Consider the following 18341-nt stretch of genomic DNA (forward strand, 5'->3'; position numbering starts at 1 on the left):
GAGAGCACACAGCAGCTGAACTACCCGCAGAAACAACACAGATAGCAGCCACACACATCAAGCAACAGGCAGACGGGGCAGAGAGCAACAGTTATAGCATCATATACCAGACACACATAACATTACAGTATTTATGTGTGAATTGTGTGTGCTAAAAGTAGCTCATTTTCAGTAGATATGTAAATGCACTGGTAATGCACACACAGCTGCTGCAAGTCTATACCTGAAGTAAAAAAAACTTGTTCTGCATTTAGTTCATGTAGCAGGTGTTCATCTGCTTGCATTGCCTATAGCATACTGTATACAGCAAGTGTCTACATGCCTCTATAAGTAGAATACTTTAGGAACTAAAAGTGATCGTTTCATCAGAATTTCATCATGGTATTGTTCCTTTTCTCACATCCCTCAGATACAGTTTGCGAGTACGAGGTCCAGTTCCACCAGCGTCTGGAGCAGGAGCGAGGCCAGTGGAACCAGTACCGCGAGGCGGTGGAGAGGGAGCTTGGCGAGCTGAGACGCCGCCTCACCGAGGGCCAGGAGGAGGAGAACCTGGAGGATGAAATGAAAAAAGTAGGCTTTGTTTTTACATTTCGGCGTGGGAATGTATCTTGTCTGCTGTGTGTGTGTGTGTGTGTGTGTGTGTGTGTGTCTTGTATATGATGCTATAACTGTTCTCCAATACCGTACTGGAGCTAATGAGTTTTCTACGGTTTGGCGGAGCTTTTTGCAGTGAAGCTGAAGAGATGATATTTTATGCTGATATGAAGTCCCAAGTTTCTAGTGTTTTCCTTAGAATTTCCCCTCGAAAAAAAACAACCTGAGCGCCAGAGAACAGCTCACTGTGTGCTGGATGCTCGAGCCAGTTGGACTGAATGATACTGAATTGTGCAATTCGATGCCATTATTCACTCTGGAGTTTTCCAGATTAAAGCCATCGATAGCTGCTGCTTTGTGTCATCTATTGGCATATTGAAATATGACCATTTTCATAGCCAGGGACAAGTTGAAGAAGTCCAAGAAGAGGAAACATTTCTTATTGTCAAACGGTCCCAATCAAACTGGTACTGGGCCATAAGAATACTCTGGATCTTACACCTTAAAGAGGACGTGTCATGCACATGTCCAGCTCTATGTTTTTTATTTTGGGGCTCTACTGGAATATCTTTGCATGATTTACAGTTCAAAAACTCCTTATTTATCTTCTACTGGCTCTTTAAGCAGCCCCTCAGTTCAGCCTCTGTCTGAAACAGGCCGTTTTAGCTCCTGTCTCTTTAATATCCAACATTACACAGTATATAAATGACAGAAAATCACTTAAAGCATATTATGCCCCCTTTAAGTTTTGTCCGCTCCTGTTTTTTTCATTTTATCATTTAATATCTTGCATCAAACTGATTATCTATCGTAAGAATTGAAGTGCACTGTAACGCTTTACATTAACGTCCTCATTTAGCATTTATAAGCTGTATATAAACGTATGATATATTGTTTTAAACACATTATAATGTGAGCAGATATGTGAACATTTTTAAGTGTTAATGTATTTGGTCAGTTGTTACAGAGAGTTGAAGAAGTATTTATTTATTCATAAATACTTACTCCTATATGCTTAATAAATAATAATGATAAATATAGAATGAATATAATTAATTAATGTAATAAATATTTCATATATATTTCGTTTCATATATTATTCATTAACTGTTTATGCACAGTCATAAATGCTTTGAAGTTGAAGTTCTAATTGTTGACAATTACATCAATAAAGATGTCCTTATATCTACTTACAGCTACATTTTAGTGTGTTTCAATTAATCGGTTATGTACCGCTTATAAATGATGAATATAAGGGGTTAAAATAAAGTGTTACACAAATTTCTGGATGCAAAGCAGTGTCAGTTTCTTTAACAACGTGTTATCTCATGTTCTTGTGGTTGTAAAAGGAAATGAAGCATATAAAACCTGTTGTAACCTGTGTAGCTCTACACGTGTACATTTTTAATGAGAGACTGTAAAACTTTTTTAAAGGCCCAGGAGGATGCAGAGAAGCTGCGTTCAGTGGTGATGCCCATGGAGCAAGAGATCGCAGCCCTGAAAGCCAAACTGACAACAGCCGAGGACCGGGTGAAGGAACTGGAGGCTTCTAAGGTTAGTCGGCAACGACTCGACGATTCAGAAAGGGAAAGAAACGGTTAAGATGATCATGGATTATGATATTGACCAGGCATTGCAGCCACTATTTCTTAAATATTACATCATAGTACAAGTAGAAAGCCTTTCTGCTTATTCTAGATCAGGGGTCGCCAACCTGCGGCTCCTCTGCCCTGGCTCCCTGTGGCTTTAAAACAAAATATCAATAAATAACGGCTATTTAATTATAATTTATTTTATTTCATTTAGTTATTATTTAGTTATTTAGTATTTTAATATAATAGTTGTTATTTTAGAGAGTTTGGTGATCTTGTAATAGAAAAAAAAAAAAAAAACGTGTTTTAATATTTTGTCGATCGAAATATATGTCACCTGATGGGCTGTTGCCGGGCAACAGGCGAGTGCATTTTTTGAGCGGTCTACCCTTGGTAAGCTAACAATGGAAAAATCCAAAAAAAAGAAAGATTTCTGATGAAAATAGAACTTTTAATGCTTCTTGGACAGATTTATTTGCTATTGCTGTTGACGAGAACGATTCACCTGTTTGTTTAATAACAACAATGAACAACAAAGAATCAAACCTTGAAAGACATTTCCAAAACAAATACAAATTCATGCACTTCGGCTAGTTTTGTGGCAGCTCAGGGAAGCCGTTCACTGGTGGAGAATTTGTAAACTTTATGCGCAAATATGTACCCCTAATTAGATATTCACTCATAAGTGTAATGTAACTATAAGTGGTGTAATCGTCATTTTAGGGATCAGAACAGATTTTGCGGCTCCAGGTGGGTTTTATTTGGTGGGAAATGGGCTCAAATGGCTCTTTGTACGCTGAATGTTGCCGACCCCTGATCTAGATCTTTATGTACCGTCCCTTGTTGCATGGCATTCAGGACGTTATGTCATTGCATTGAATGACTTCTTGTTATGATATAATGTCATTATGGAGAGACGTTTAGTATGTAATGTATTTTTTACATAAGATACACAATCTTCTTTTTCTGCTTCATTTTATCTGGAAGTATGGTCTGCAGGGCCTAAAAAGTCTGAAAAAGTACTTTATTTTGTTCCCTATAAAAAAGGGCCCTTGAAGTTATTAAGAAATCTATTTTTTCTTGCCTGTTGTAGATGTTATTTATAAGATGTGTGTGTGTGTGATTTTGTACATGTATTAAACTACTGTTTGAGTGTTGCTAGGTTACTGGACATGTTGAATTACTGAGTTTATATTTTATGTTTAAGTGAGAATTTAATGACTTTTATTCTTGTTGGAGTATCTGCTGACATTGTTCTGGATCTCTGACCTGTAAAATTCATATACTATATATAACCATTAATTAATTCAGTGTTTTATAGCAAATTGATTTAATGAACTATATATTAGAAATTATTACATACAGCTGGAAAGTGCTGACAAAAATGTGATGTTAATGTCAGTAAATTCATGTACTGAGTAGAATTTATAGGTCTTATAACTCCTACTTCTTTTCCTTTATATCTTTCATACTAAGGCTGTAATGATTGTATTAAATGTAGTTATATGGGGTAATAAAAAGGTCTTAAAACCCTGCAGAAGTCCTGTGAAAGTCTTAGTTTGTATTAAGTATTGCAGTATTATTAGTGTTAGACAGCGTTGTTGATGATTTGCACACTCATAAAAACTTGATTGTATTTCTGTATAAGCACAAGAAAAAAGAAAATGAAGTTATGTTGCACCTAAAGTGTCATAAGTACTGGACGCTACCGAGACAGGCAAAGTTAGCGACTTGCTGGTGAACATTGCGGAGCATTTAGCAGCTAAAAGAGCCAGATATTTCCCTCAGGAGTTGGTAGAAAGCCAAAACAGAGCTAAAAGGAGAGTGAATATTGGACTTACATTTGTTGTACTGTCAGAAAAATGACTCCAAATTAATGCTAATTGCTCCATTTCAGGCAACTATTTGATAACATGTTAGCAACAACAACTTTACAAGGTGTTAATTTGTCACAGTCGAGTTGCCCCCAAGTGGCCAAAAAAATCGATGAACACTACTTTAAGTTGTCTGTCCAACTTTTAAACTTAAGTTAAATGACTTAATTCTCTTACAGGTCAAAGAGCTCAATCATGTTCTTGAGGCTGAGAAGTCGTGTCGTACGGACCTGGAGATGTACGTGGCCGTGTTGAACACTCAGAAGTCTGTCCTGCAGGAAGATGCAGAGAAACTACGGAAAGAGCTTCATGAAGGTAAAAAACTTTTTGAGAGATAGAGGGAAAAGAACAGGTTGGATAGAGGTAGGAGTTGTCAGAAGGAAGATTTGTGAAGTCTGGATGGTAACTCAGCCACATTTGTTAGTCGTTAATGAGTCTCTTAAGACAGAAACAATTTCCTTTGAACCAATGCTGCCGTCTAGCTCCACGTTTTTCTGTGTCTCATGTCACTGAAACCTGCTGAATCTGGTAAATTTGGCATTTATTGTTGTTTTTTTATTGGTCAAAATATTCATATTCAACCCAGCAGCAACCCCGTACAACTGCCATCACTATAAATAGAGTTTGAGTCGACAAGAAGCACTGAACCAACGTTGTAAAATCCACAGAGTCTTGTACCGTTGAACCTGGTAGATAAATTGTCTGATTGTCAAAGTTTTTTGGCAAATCAGAGAAGCGGATTTTTGCAGATGATGGAAAGAATTGAGGAGACGAAAGGATGGATCACTAGACGGGAGAAGCAGAATCTATGGACGCTGTAATGCACTGAGTGGTCGAGCTGGCATTTACCATGTCCTGAGGGGAGTCAGTAGAACGACACAATCTGTGTTGGCTTCTAAATCGAACAAGCTCACAAACAAACAACCCCGACGCCACCCACATTCTTGAATAGCAAACATCTTGGATTTTAATGTGCAAGAAACAATGCTGCATTATGTCTGACAACAAGAAATTCATTTTCATTTATTTCTGTCCATTTCATCACAGATACCCCTCACATCTTTAGACGATAGCATGATAAGTTTGTCAGATCCGGGGATGGTAGGATATAAGATTTTTATTGCGTATTGGGATACAAAACACTCACAATTTCCATTATAAAAGAAAGTGGTGTCCTCTCTCCATAATACAGTTAAAATCACTAAGCCCCACTTCCAAAATAAGGTTGGTGAGATGAGAGAAATCACACACCTGCTGCATTCTGCATGTGCAAGCGGAAAAATGACCTGTATAAACTGGTTTCTCTGAGTAAGTGCATGTAAACAAACTGAAGGAGAACACAAGAAAAGGGCCACAGCTGCCTGAGAGATGAACACACCAACGCTGTCCTGTTCAGATCTGAGATCCTTCATTTGTGATAAACATCAGCGAGCTAATAGGGTTATGAACAGTCATAATGGAAAACAAAATGTCACTTTGAAGTGTGACATGTGTATGAAAGCTGGACCATTATATTTCTGACTTTCCATAAATACACTATAACGTCAACCTTTGCTCTCTCTTTCATCTCCCTCTCTCTCGCTGCTGTTTGTTGTCGTAGTCTGTCACAAGCTGGAGCTGGAGCGGCAGCAGCACAATCAACTCAAACACACGTGGCAGAGAGCCAACGACCAGTTCCTGGAGTCTCAACGCCTCCTCATGAGGGACATGCAGAGGATAGAGAGCGTGCTGTCCTCTGAGCAGCTCCGCCAGGTGGAGGAGATGAAGAAGAAAGACCAGGTACACACACACTCAGACACATAAACACTTCAGTTTACTGTGTTTGGAGTGATAAAGGATCAGCTTTGGAGAAACTGTAAAAAGGGAGACTCTTGTGGAAATATGGGATGTTGTCATTTAAATTGTTCACTGAGCTGAAGTGTTCAGTCAGCAGATTGAGCCAGTGGTTAACAGATCTTTCCAACTGAGTAATATAATCTTCTTAGAAACGGTTGGAGCTATTAAAGGGGACATATCCTGCACCTTTCCAGGTCTATATGTATATCTGGGGCTCTGCTGGAATGTCTTTGTGTGATTTACAATTCAAACACTCCTTATTTATCTTATACTGGCTTTTTATGCAGCCCCTCAGTTCAGCCTCTGTCTGAAACAGGCCGTTTTAGCTCCTGTCGCTTTAAGGCCCCCCGTCCCGATGAGCCCACTGTTCTGATTGGTTAGCTTCCTGAAGCTGCCCCTCAGCCAGCTCCCAAGGCTACGTCAACAAACCACACAACAAACTATAGTAGTAGAATTTTGCTTCTCGCTCTTTGCTCAAATGTTAACTTCTCAAATACATCCGTACATGTTTGAGCCGCAGTCCGATCTGAAACATGTAGACTTCAGATATTTGACCTAAAAGTGATAGTGGCAGCTTTTTCCATCTGTCTGTATCATCTTTAATGGCCTGTAGCAGCAGCATGAAATTGAATTACTAAATTATTCATTTAGATTTGATATCAAATGAACCCTGTGTTTCATTCATTGAGCTGTGAGTTTAACGTAGAGCTGCAACAATTAGTTGCAACAGAAAATGAATCAGCAACTATTTTTATAATAGATAAATTGTTTAAGTCATTTTTAAAAGGAAAAATGCAAAAGAATTGCTGGTTGCAGGTTTCAAATATGAGGATTTCTGTGTCATACATGATATTGCACTGAATATCTTGAATATCTTGACTGTTGATCAAATAAAACAAGACATTTGAAGATGTCAACATGAGCTCTAAGAAATTATAACATTTTTTTTGGACATTTTATAGACAAAACGGTTAATCAATAATGAAAATAAACCTTAGTTGCAGCCCTGATTTAAAGGGTAAAATCCCCATTCCTGGCATCCCAGTTAGAGTTGGGTAGAGACAGAATCTCAAACTGGGATCAATTAATGGACCAGCCAGACACCGACTGTAATAGTTGATCAGATTATTGACTGAAAGATGAGATGTTGATGAGTTTATGTGGCCGGTGAGCTAATTAAACCGTTTTCTATTAAGTACATTTGTGCTTTTCAATTGTGGTCGGATCTATCCGAGTAAATTTAGTAGATGGAATAATAATGTGACAAATTACTTGATGGTGAAATGTTTTTCTTCATCCAAGGAGGAGGATGAAAAAGAGCGACTTAGCCAAGTGAAGGACATGCATGAGGACGATGGCGGAGACAACACTGAGCCTTTGGAGGACTTATTCCTCGGGCTGAGCGTTGAGGAGGTGAGAGCATCATGTAATCCGATACGTCCTTCAGAGAGAACAGAGCAGGCTTTTATCATCATGTTATATTGACCTTTGAGTAATGCGATCCTCAGACAGGCAACGTTGCACTTTCACCCTTGTGTGTTGTGTTTCTAGCGGCCAAAAACTGAGCGCCAGTGATTGTTTGAAAAAACAAAAAAAAAAGTCTTTTGCTATTTTATCTCCATGTAAGGTTTACAGAGGCTGTTTTTATTTGATTTAAACATATTTTTTTTAATTATAAAAAGCTGAATGACCATTTTTTTCCATTGAAGCTTTAAATTTTTCTTTAGCCAAAGAAAATGTGCAGCAACACTCAGTGTGACAAATGATTTTATCTCATGTAAAATGTATGTTCACCAAGACACATTATTACTCTTAAGTCATAATTATGTGTTTTGAGTTGCATTAATGCTAGTTAAACACTGTACATATTAAGCCTGATTTTTAACCCTGACTAATGTCAGAATTTTCCGTTAGAGTAGTTGTCGTTTGATGTTCAGTTTGCCTCGTTAATTGCCTGAACGATCAATAACCTCGCTGTCGGATGATCAGTTAGATTTCTGGCATGTCAGACAGTTTCAATCAGCTTCACATGGCTGCTCCATTATGAACTGTAGCGAGCTTGATTTAATGTTATTAGTATTTCACATGTTGAGGCCTCTGTAGTCTTAATTGAGACTGAGCTGTGATAGAAATAAAGCTGAACTGAAACAAAACAGACAGATCATATTGCCGGGATATTAACAACCATCTGCGGCTCCATATTTTTACTTTTTTTTATGTTCATTGTAGAATTTCAAAAGTAACGCTGCCTTGTTTGAATCAGATCCTATGTCGTAATGGGTGGATCAATCAGGATTGATTAAATAATCACATTTGCTTTTTCTCCATCTCATCCTCAGCGTTAATGAAAAATGAAACAGCAATAACACATTTTCTTGTAGATGTCATTTTTTTCTGACATTATAAAAACACTTTATTTACAAATTTCTCTGAACGCTTATTTGCTCTTATTTTCTCTTTTTCTCAGCCCCACGCCAACCTAAGCGCTCATGGCTCTATGCACTCCTTAGACGCTGATGTGGTGACAGGAGGCCCCATGGACCCCTATAAGGAAAACCTGCGTAGAGTTCAGTCGACAGACAGCCTCGGTTCCTCGCTGTCTGCTCAGCAGGGCCTCGGCGGCCAAAACCACAAAGCCAAGTCGGCCAGCCACTTGGACGAGTCAGACTTTGGGCCCTTAGTGGGGGCCGACTGTGGGGCCACAGACAGTAGTTTTGGTGAAACTTCGTCCATCAGCTCTATTAAGCTGACGGCAAGCCACTTCCTGCTGACTAAAGACCAGGAGAAGGCCATTAAAGCCATGACGCCCGAGCAGGAAGAGACGGCTTCGCTGCTGTCCAGCATCTCTCACGCCCCCGACACCGCCTTCTTACCGCCTGTAGGCTACCGACTCGTCAGCGACAGCGAGTGGAACCTGCTGCAACAAGAGGTGCAGCACCGAGAAGATTTAATAGTTTGAATACACTGCGATGGTTAAATATGGTCCCAACCATTTAATTTGTACAGTACTAGCTAGGGTTGAAGTTTTTTTAAAAAATGCTTCCTTCGGGGTGAATGTACCACCTGATATTCTGCAAATGATTAATCAAAAAAGTTAATTGTAGACTAATTTTCCAATCTTATTCTTTCAAATTAATGTCTTTTAGTAGCACAACAATTTTTCTTAGATCTTGGAGTTGGAAAAAACCAAAATGCTGACCATACAGAATCATTTGAGCCTGTTTTACATCTGAGTGGTGCTTTGGCCATCTTATAGGTTTTATCTGAGATTATTAACACATGCAGTGGTAGGGAAGGAAAATCCATCTCTGCATGTTAATTTGGTAGTTTGAGGAACTGAAGTATAAGGTTAGATCAATCTTCTTCACTCAGTGCTCCGCTTACTGAATGCTGCTCTGCAATTTGCCATATCTCTCTGATTTGTGCGTCTGATTAAGGCTCGAACTGTCTATAAAGTATGAAAAGTAAGTGGAATAAACTGCTGCAGTTGAAAAGTTGAAAGAGTTATGCTACTGCAGTAATTTAAGTTGAGACCACTTGCAAGGAAGCATCGGTGAGGTTTGGAGATGGCTTCTTCATTTCAGTGCATGCGATATTTTTCAGTATACGACCACACAAGTGCACATAGACGCACAGGCAAATACCTGATGAGAATCCCAGGGTCCTGCAGGCATGTTTTCCAGGAAACGGGACCAGATTTTGCTGAGGATTCACAACAAATAACAGGATGTCAATTCCCAGTATTCAACCCTAATCCTAGAGGAGAAGATCTCTACGTTTCATTGATAAACGTTTTTAATTTATTGTCAGAATAGCAAACCCAAGGATTTCATGAATTGTTTTGAAGTTAAGCTAAAAGTTAAAAAAAATATTTAGTCGCTGTTAACGAATATGCCATATAGATGTTTAAAATTGTCTCTCTTAAGATATTCCATTATGTTGGGTGACATTTTATTGGTCTGTCACCAGGTGAAGAATGCTGGCAGGAAGCTCGGCAGACGTTGTGATATGTGCTCCAACTATGAGAAGCAGCTGCAGGCCATCCAAGGACAAGAGGCTGAGACACGAGATCAGGTTCCTGTCTTTGCTGTCACTCCAGGAACTTTTTTTTTTTTTTCACTACAGGAATGTTTGTTGATATCAAACCACAGATGTTTTTTTAGGGCTGTAGTCAACCAACGAAAATCTTGGTCGACTAAAATCGTACATAATCTTCAACTCTTCTTTCTCTGTTTTGTGTCTTCAGGTTATGCTAACCCATTGTTGCTAACTTTGGAGCTAACCCCCTTCACGTTTCCAGCATTTGGGGAAACAACAGACGTGACTTTTTTAGCATTTATTAACTGACACACTGTAGCCTGAACTGTACATTTACTGCCAGACTGACAACTTACTACTAACCTTTTCCTCTGCCCCGCTTGCATCCACCGTCACTTCTCTGACCGTCGCTCTTTCCCGCTCGCTACGCAAATATACTCCTTAACGGGGCTACGCTACCAACGGTTTCCCAGGCAACGACAGAGGTTGACTCACGTACCGGAACAGCGCTGCACAGAGACTCCCAAACGCTGTCGATCTCCGAATGAATGGATATTCATTCGGATATCAAATATTAAAACTTTTTTTTTTTTTGGCCTGGCGGGGGTTCTCGTTGTGTCATTATGGAGAAACTCAGATTCAGTAAACGTTCAGTACGTTTAGTAAACGTTGAGTACAGTTAAACCCAGCAGTCTCCATTAGGTTGGGCGAGTTCAAAGTTGTGAAAACAACGGGGGTGTTTTGAATACACCCCCGTTGTTTTCGCAGGTAATTTGTTAGTCTCCCCCCCCCCCCTCGCAGGAAATAATGGATTACTCCTGGAAAGCTGTTGATGTAGCACTTTTCTCCTCATGAAAATAACACGGAGATTATTCGACCAATGAGAATTTAGTCGGACGAGAGCATATCGACCAACTAATCGACCAGTCGACCAGCAGACTACAGCCCTAGTTTTTTTTTTTAAAGCATGGTATTGTGTGGACTGGATCGAGATTTAACCGTTCTGCGTCCCACTCCCCTTCCAGGTGAAGAAACTGCAGGTGATGCTTCGTCAGGCCAACGATCAGCTGGAGAGGACGATGACTGAGAAACAGAGTTTGGAAGATTCAGTCAAATTAGGCAACGAAGAAACTGCTGCTAAGGTATGAACACAGTGAATGTATTAATAACTTAAAAAAAACACTGAATATTCCCCTCAGATGTGAGGTGTTTGATGTGCGAGTGCGGACTAGTACATTTAAAATTTCAGTCTCAGTATGTCATTCTCAGATTCAATTTGATAGTGCATAATGATTGCTAGAGGAGAATTAGGTCATCCCAGTTTAAGCTGGTTCATTAATTGTGTTGATTTCTACAGTATGTTTTTGTACTCGTTCTCATGGGGTTGAATTCCTCATTAAATGTGCAGGACTGCCTTAAAGCAGGAAGAGAACTGAGTCAATCTGCATTTTTATTTCTGTATGTAATCAAAGAAATGATAAAATACTGGTGTTGTACAGATCTCCACCATCTAAGGTTATGAAACATTCTTCCTAAATAATGCACAGTCATTGTTCATTATGTCTATCTATAACTGACATGTTTTTTGTCATATGTGACTCAGTGCAACCTTGAGTTCACCCGCTCGTTTTTTTCGCATAAAGCTTCGCACTCTGGTCAGAGTTGTAGTATTTCCAAATGTTCTTTATTAATTATCCGTATCTTTCTCTCACTGACTCTCTGCTAATTGTCTGTGTTGACGCGTGTCATGTGTTGCAAGCTGATAACCAATGCCCTCTGGGAAGCAGGAACATAAACAGAGTGCAGCCAGTGCATTAGCCTGGCGAGTTAACGGTCAGTAACGGATGAAATAAAGCAAAAACTTGCAGCTTCTTAAAATCCCAAATGATTCGAGCTCAGGAATTTAAATGGTAAATGGACTGCATGCCAACATTCACCCCTTCACACATACATTCATACACTCACACACTGATGGCACAGCCTACGGGAGCAATTTGGGGTTCAGTATCTTGCCCAAGGACACTTGGACATGCAGAGTGGAGGAACTGAGAATTGAACCACCAATCCTCCAATTATTAGACGACTGGCTCTACCTCTGAGCGCCCGGATTTAGATTAATATTGTTTTGAAAGTAGTGACGGTGTTGACTTCCTGTTTCGCTGTATGTGCAAGAAAACATGCATGTGCATTGCCTAAAGTGCAGATTTGCACTTTATGCAGACAAAGAAGCACAGTAAGGTTTCTTCTCATCTGTGCTGGTTGAGTTTTTCAGTGAGTCACTACAGTGAGGGCAGATTTGGTGACAAAGTTCAGTGTTTTATGGGTTTCATCGTGCACTTGGACCAATTCAATACATGGTGCACCTATATTCTGCACTTTTTCTGTTGCTGTAGTTGTTAAAAACAAACCCTTTTTAATAATAACAATAATAATAATAATAATGATAATAATAAGTAAGTAAAATGTTTATATAGCACTTTTCACAGACAATCGTCACAAAGTGCTTTACATAAGCGTGACGCCACAAAGAAATACAGAGAAATACACAATTAGTAATAAAATTACACAGTAAAAAAACATTGAAAAGGTGAACAGAAAAATACGCAATAAAAAAAGGAAATATAAAATGTCAACTTCTTACAAGAATTACTCAAACGCCTGTTTAAAAAGGTGTTATTTTCAGCAACAAGAAGTGCAATTCAAAGTGCTTTACATCAGTAAAATCCAAATGATGAAACACAAGACAAAAGAAACCCATAAAAGACACAAGTTCAAATAAAAAACAAACTAAAGTAGTGAAGTATAAAAAGTAGTTACGAAACCACTGAACTACATAAAAAAAAAACTTTTAGTTATCCGTTGTGTGTGATGCCCTGACCTCCTCTGGGAGCAAACAAAATGCAGGATCACCATAGGTCTCTTAGTTCTGGTCTGGGGGACGTTCAGGAGACCAGAGTTTGAGGATCTCAGGGGTCTAGGAGGGGCGTATCTAACGAGCATGTCAGAAATACAATCTGGTGCTGATCCATTAAGGGATTCAAAAACGAAAGCAGAATCAATGAAGGGCTTTTAAAACGGGGGCGATATGTTCCCCGGGTTTAGCTTTGATGACGAGACATGCTGCTGGATTTTGAGTGTTTATTTAAAGATTTCTTGGGGAGGCTTGAGAACAGAACATCACAATAATCCAGCCTGCTAGAAATAAAAGCAAAGTTTTTCTGTGTCTTCTTTAGAGAGGAATGGATGCACATACTTTGCTTGTCTGTTCACTTTCTTGCACATTCTTCAAAAGTTATTTTCTTTATCGATAAGTCTGCTGGTTATTTTCTTTATTAATTGTGTATAAAATGTCAAAAAATTGTGATTTCCCAGAGCTCAAAGTGCCATATGCAATCAACAGTCTGAAACATAATCAGTTTACTATCATTTATGACAAAGAGAAGCAGCAATTTTTCACATTTGAGAAGCTAAAACCAGAGAATGTTTTCTATTTTTGCTTGAAAAAGGTCAGCTGATTACCTCCTTATATATCTTAAAGCAATGTGTGTGTCCACTCTGCAGGTGTCTTTAATTTAGTGATTTGTAGCATTGTGAAAGTGTTATTACACATGAAATCTTGAGCAAATTGCACCAGACTGTAGTAACAAAAAAAAAAAAAAAATAGTGGGTTATATCTCAGTTCTCCAGATGCCGGTTTGAAATATTCATCAGGAGTGACACTGATCTCCTCAAGATTCATTGGACACACAATCCGAACAGTTATATAAAAAAATCACAATTCATTACTCTGTCGACTCTATACACCATTCATCAGTCCTTTCTCCTTATCCAACAACAGCAGGTTACCAGGGCAACAGCCGCATGAGTCATCTTCTCTTCGAGCGGGTTTAACAAAACTAGTGCCTGAGGCATCACATCTTTTATTCAACATACCTGTGGGTGCGAAGATGAGCAGGATGAGCAGGATGCGGTGGAGCGGAATCATGACTGTTCATATAATCATGTTGCTTCAGTTTCACACTACTGTAACCAGAAACTACACTTTAATATAGAGTTATTTGTAGATGATTAACAGACAATTATTAAGTGAAACTGTTACTTAGTGCAGCAGTGTGATTCCTCATAGAGACTGTTTGTTCCCAGTTTGGCAGTAGTGACATTTAGAGGTGTGATAACAGTAAGCTGATTGAAAGAAAATTAAATGGCAACTATTTTGATAATGAATTAAAGTAATTTTTTTAAGTAAATATGCAAAGGATTTGATGGTTCCAGGTTTGATGCTTTTCATGGTCTTACATGATAGTAAATTGAATATGTGCAGGTTTTGGACTGTTAATTGGACAAAAATAAGACATCTAAAGATGTTTTATAGATCAAACAAATAATTGATAGTGAAAATAATAGTTGCAGCCCTAGTAACATAATGTTATTGTAAACACACTAGAGCTGTAAATCCATTGTATAATCCATTTTTTTAGCATTGATCAATCCTCTTTTTATTTTCTTGATTGAACAATTTATCGTTTGCTCTGTTAAATGTCAGAGAACTGAAAATTGCCTCTTAACATTTTGTGAAGCTCAAGATGTCATCGTCAAATTACTTGTTTTTCCCGACCAACAGTCCAAAACCAAAAGATATTCAATTTAACATCACAAAAAACAAAGAAAAGCAGGAAATTCATAAGTTTGAGAACCTTAAAGCAGAGGAAGTGTGGCATTTTTCTTTGTGATTATCAAAACAGTTGCAGATTTATTTTCTGTCGATTAATTAATCAATTATTCAACCAATCCTTTCAGCACGTAACACAGATATATTAAATTGAATACAACCTCAATCAATCAATGAATGAAGACAAAACACAAGACCAGTCTTTTAAATTTTGCTTTTATGTAATTTATTGAACTACAGTGACGTTCATAACTGCAAATGTGGTTATTGTGTAGATCATTGTGAGTCAAAAAAAGAAAAAGGCAAACAAAGTGACTGCTAGACTTTCAGTTACACTTAAGAAGTCAAAAATCAAAGTATTGTAAGCGTGAGCAGATTTGTGCTGTTGTAGATTTACATTTACAACTCTGCTTGTCCTGTTCAGAGTTTATTACTGTCGTTTCTTCTCAGGAAAAAGCTTTTCCCGACTCCACATTTATTACATTATCAGTATGTCGTAGTGAGGAAAACGCTGCTTTTAAATGGGATGATCAACCAGATCAAAAGATCTTGTGATTCTTTCAGGTTTGTTACTAAAAGATCTATCTGCGTGTGTGATGATTGAGTAACTCTTGGTGGGCCTTGAATTATTTGAGTGAGATTTTACTGATTTGATATATTTTTGAGTTTTTTGCTTTCTCAGCCCAGTTTATATTAAAACACCCGATTTCAGTTTGTCATAAAAAATGTTATTAGAATTAGAGGGTCGGTATATGCCAATAACAGTGAAAGACATATGAGGAGACAATACAATAGAGACAGCAATGCTTTCCAAGTCTCATAAGGAATTAAGATGTACTTTAAAATGATCTTGAACATACTCTTCCTCCTCTGCCTAATTTTCTGTCTTTCCTAAAAATGTGATAATAATTCCTAACAAACCGCTAACAAACCAACTGATAATGTGTGAAAATGGATTCTTCCTTATCCCACCCTGTTGTCATGTGTACCCCGGATGCTAAGCAACTATCTAAAAGCCTGCTGCGCTTTCCAATCTGCACCATGAATCATGAAAATACAACCCAGTGCCTTTCTGGAAAGTTTTTTCCTAGATTTGTTTCTAATACCCACACATTGTGACAGTGTATGTGCAGCAGTCCCACTGGCAGGAAGTACAGGAAATGTGTAATTTCTTTAAATTCTCTATCGTCTGATAACGATATGGCCGACTTTTCAAGCAGCTGAGAGCGGCACATTGGTTCTGTGGTGTCACCGCACAAACAATAATATTTTCTGCATCACAGGTCTTGTCACATTGACCACAGACCACAGTAGTGTGAGAACTTTTGTCAGTTCACAAACCTCAGTTTAGTTCAATTTAGGCAGTTGTCACCACTGTGGTGCAGGAACAGTTTGGCGTCTTTCCTACTGAGCTCCTTGTTTGAAACAATGTGGGGTCAGCAATCCTTTCAACTGCAGATCGCTGCTGTAGTTCTTAAACTAGATTACTGGATTTTTCTACTTTGTGGTAATAAACTGCTGCTCCAGCTTCACAGTTAGGTTGTAACTTTGCTGTAATGCCTCTTCACACACTTAAGTCAGCAATAAAGATACATGCAGCTGTATGAGTCATTGTGAGTTTATGATCTTTGTGCCATGTGAACATGACGGTGTATTTTTTTAAGATGACCACAAGCATAAGCCTTACATTTAACTGTATTATATTATACAGTATGCATATTTTATGATCAGTATACTCTCTTCTCTCGTCTTAGCGCTGCTCTTCTCTGTGTTGTAGGTGTCAGCCCTCATTCAGAGAGTCCAGGAGTCAGAAACGCTGCTCAGCACACTACAACAGGCCTTCGGTGAAGCCAAGAGGAACACACAGGAGCAGATGGTGAGCAACATATTCCATAAGCACTGTTTTATTGCCAGTTGTGTTTGATGTTATGGTGCCTGCTAGTGATGGTGAGACTTGAGCCTTTCAAATAAGCATATTCATTCGTTGGTTTGACAGCAGGCTCTAGCTCTGTTATCTGCTCTACTATGCAGCCAAACTGAATTATGGATAATGCCTGTTTAGATTTACTTTTTTGGCCTCTACGGCAGTGACGTCAATGCTCCTCACTACCGCAAATAATTTGTCGACAAGATGAAGATTTTTCGCTTGTAAAAAATAAAGTTAAATATATCCAAAAGCTACTCATCCGCCGCTACAGCTGTCAAATGAATCACCGTAGAAATCACCGTGTGCACTGGCAAGTAAAGTACGTGCACTCACTTTTTCTGACAGATGATTGTCCAAACTGTGAAGGAAAAACAAGAAGAAAGATGTGAGACAGAAACATTCTTCAGTAATGGATGTGCAGCTGCGAGTTGGACCATTGCACATGTATTAATGTGCTTCTAAAGTCCTTGCAGACAAACTTGTCAGCCAGAGGAATGAGATATGCCTTTTGCTGCATGTGACTTTGATCTAAAGATGGATGAGTCTTAATACTCGAATAAATTCAGTCGTAATGACACACCTAGCGAAGTGATAGTTCTGCAGGGAGAATTAGATGGAATGTGGCTCCAAAAGCAGACGTTGGCCGGTGAGTCAGTCTTCACCGTGTGGAGACGTGGTGCTCGTTCCATATTACAGGAGTAAAAAGAAGAAAAAAGGGAAACAAACTGACACATGATGAGATGAGATGGAGTGACTTTATTTTGTTTGTTTTTGTTTCAGGTGGTGCTGGTGCAGTCGAGGGAGCAGGTGGCGGATGAACTAAGCCGACTACAGAGAGACAACGAGAGCCTGCAGGGAAAACACAGACTGCACGTAGAACTGCAGCAACAAGAAGATTTCCAGATGCCCAATACTGTGCAAGTATGTGAAATCTAACTCGCATCTTTCAAACTTAACATTAACGGCAGTAATACAGCTGGGTATCGAACCTCAAACAAGGTATCTGCACTTTTTGAAAAGTCTTAAAAAGCTTTGAATTCCGTTCCTTCAAAATAAAGCCATAGAAGGTATTAAAAAGTCTTAAATTTAATGTACAAAGGTCTGAATATTTATTCTTTCCTGCTGTAGACAGTAACACTCTTTTTGGTTGTGGTTGTGGGCTGTTGGGAGACTTCACACATTTATAAGCTACAAGTGAAAAGTGGTGCAACAGTGGATTGTGCTGCAGGAAGTTTATTGAATTCTATTTGTGGAGTTTCAGTTCACACTATCAGACCTTTAGTAAACCATCACTACTGCCAGCTACAGTAGCTAGGAAGCTCGAGTCAGAAAGGGAAAGAGTTTTTGCAAAAACTTAAAGGTGCCTTGTGGAGTTTTCTTGTAAACAAAAGTTATGTTTACATTGAGTGTTACTCACCAAAACGCATTGTGTGAATCCTTGTGGTCTAACAAATGTGCTGCCAAAACAAAACAAAAGCAAGACGAAATTAAGATAGCGACAAGACAAGAAGACAAAAGATGCAAAAACAGAGTAGAGAGAAGACAAAAAGACAATGAAAGATAAAAAGACAGTAAAAAAAACATTAAGAAAACATATTAATATAAGTAAAATAATAATAAGTAAAATGAATAGGAAGTGATTTAAGTCACTGATTCTGCAAGCTTCATCTTGCAGAACCGCTTGCAGTATAAGTGGTGGTGTTATTCATGCCACATATAGAAAAGGGAACTGACACCAAATTATAGGAAAATAATCTCAGCAGTGCAGCGGTCAGAGACTCAATTGCTTCAGTGGTAACGCCTTAGTGGCT

General features: G+C 38.7%; 1 protein-coding gene and 1 long non-coding RNA gene across 3 annotated transcripts in view; one reads left to right on the plus strand and one right to left on the minus strand.

Annotated features, from left to right (window-relative positions):
* rabep1 (rabaptin, RAB GTPase binding effector protein 1) overlaps window positions 1-18341 on the plus strand; it is a 33870-nt gene that overhangs the window by 8545 nt on the left and 6984 nt on the right. For both annotated transcript variants that reach the window (XM_067608813.1, XM_067608814.1), the window contains exons 4-13: window positions 410-570; window positions 2029-2148; window positions 4240-4375; window positions 5661-5839; window positions 7199-7309; window positions 8364-8825; window positions 9866-9970; window positions 10960-11076; window positions 16381-16479; window positions 17311-17451. In XM_067608813.1, the coding sequence (XP_067464914.1) occupies window positions 410-570; window positions 2029-2148; window positions 4240-4375; window positions 5661-5839; window positions 7199-7309; window positions 8364-8825; window positions 9866-9970; window positions 10960-11076; window positions 16381-16479; window positions 17311-17451 (1631 nt within the window). The remainder of the gene's footprint in view (window positions 1-409; window positions 571-2028; window positions 2149-4239; window positions 4376-5660; window positions 5840-7198; window positions 7310-8363; window positions 8826-9865; window positions 9971-10959; window positions 11077-16380; window positions 16480-17310; window positions 17452-18341) is intronic.
* Window positions 377-10698, minus strand: LOC137196038 (uncharacterized). The gene is made up of 3 exons (XR_010931202.1): window positions 10298-10698; window positions 9541-9598; window positions 377-549 (listed from the first exon to the last, which is right to left on the minus strand). It is a non-coding gene; the product is annotated as an uncharacterized lncRNA (long non-coding RNA).

Source organism: Thunnus thynnus, chromosome 13 (genome assembly GCF_963924715.1).
Source record: "Thunnus thynnus chromosome 13, fThuThy2.1, whole genome shotgun sequence".
In the NCBI taxonomy this organism is placed as follows: domain Eukaryota; kingdom Metazoa; phylum Chordata; class Actinopteri; order Scombriformes; family Scombridae; genus Thunnus; species Thunnus thynnus.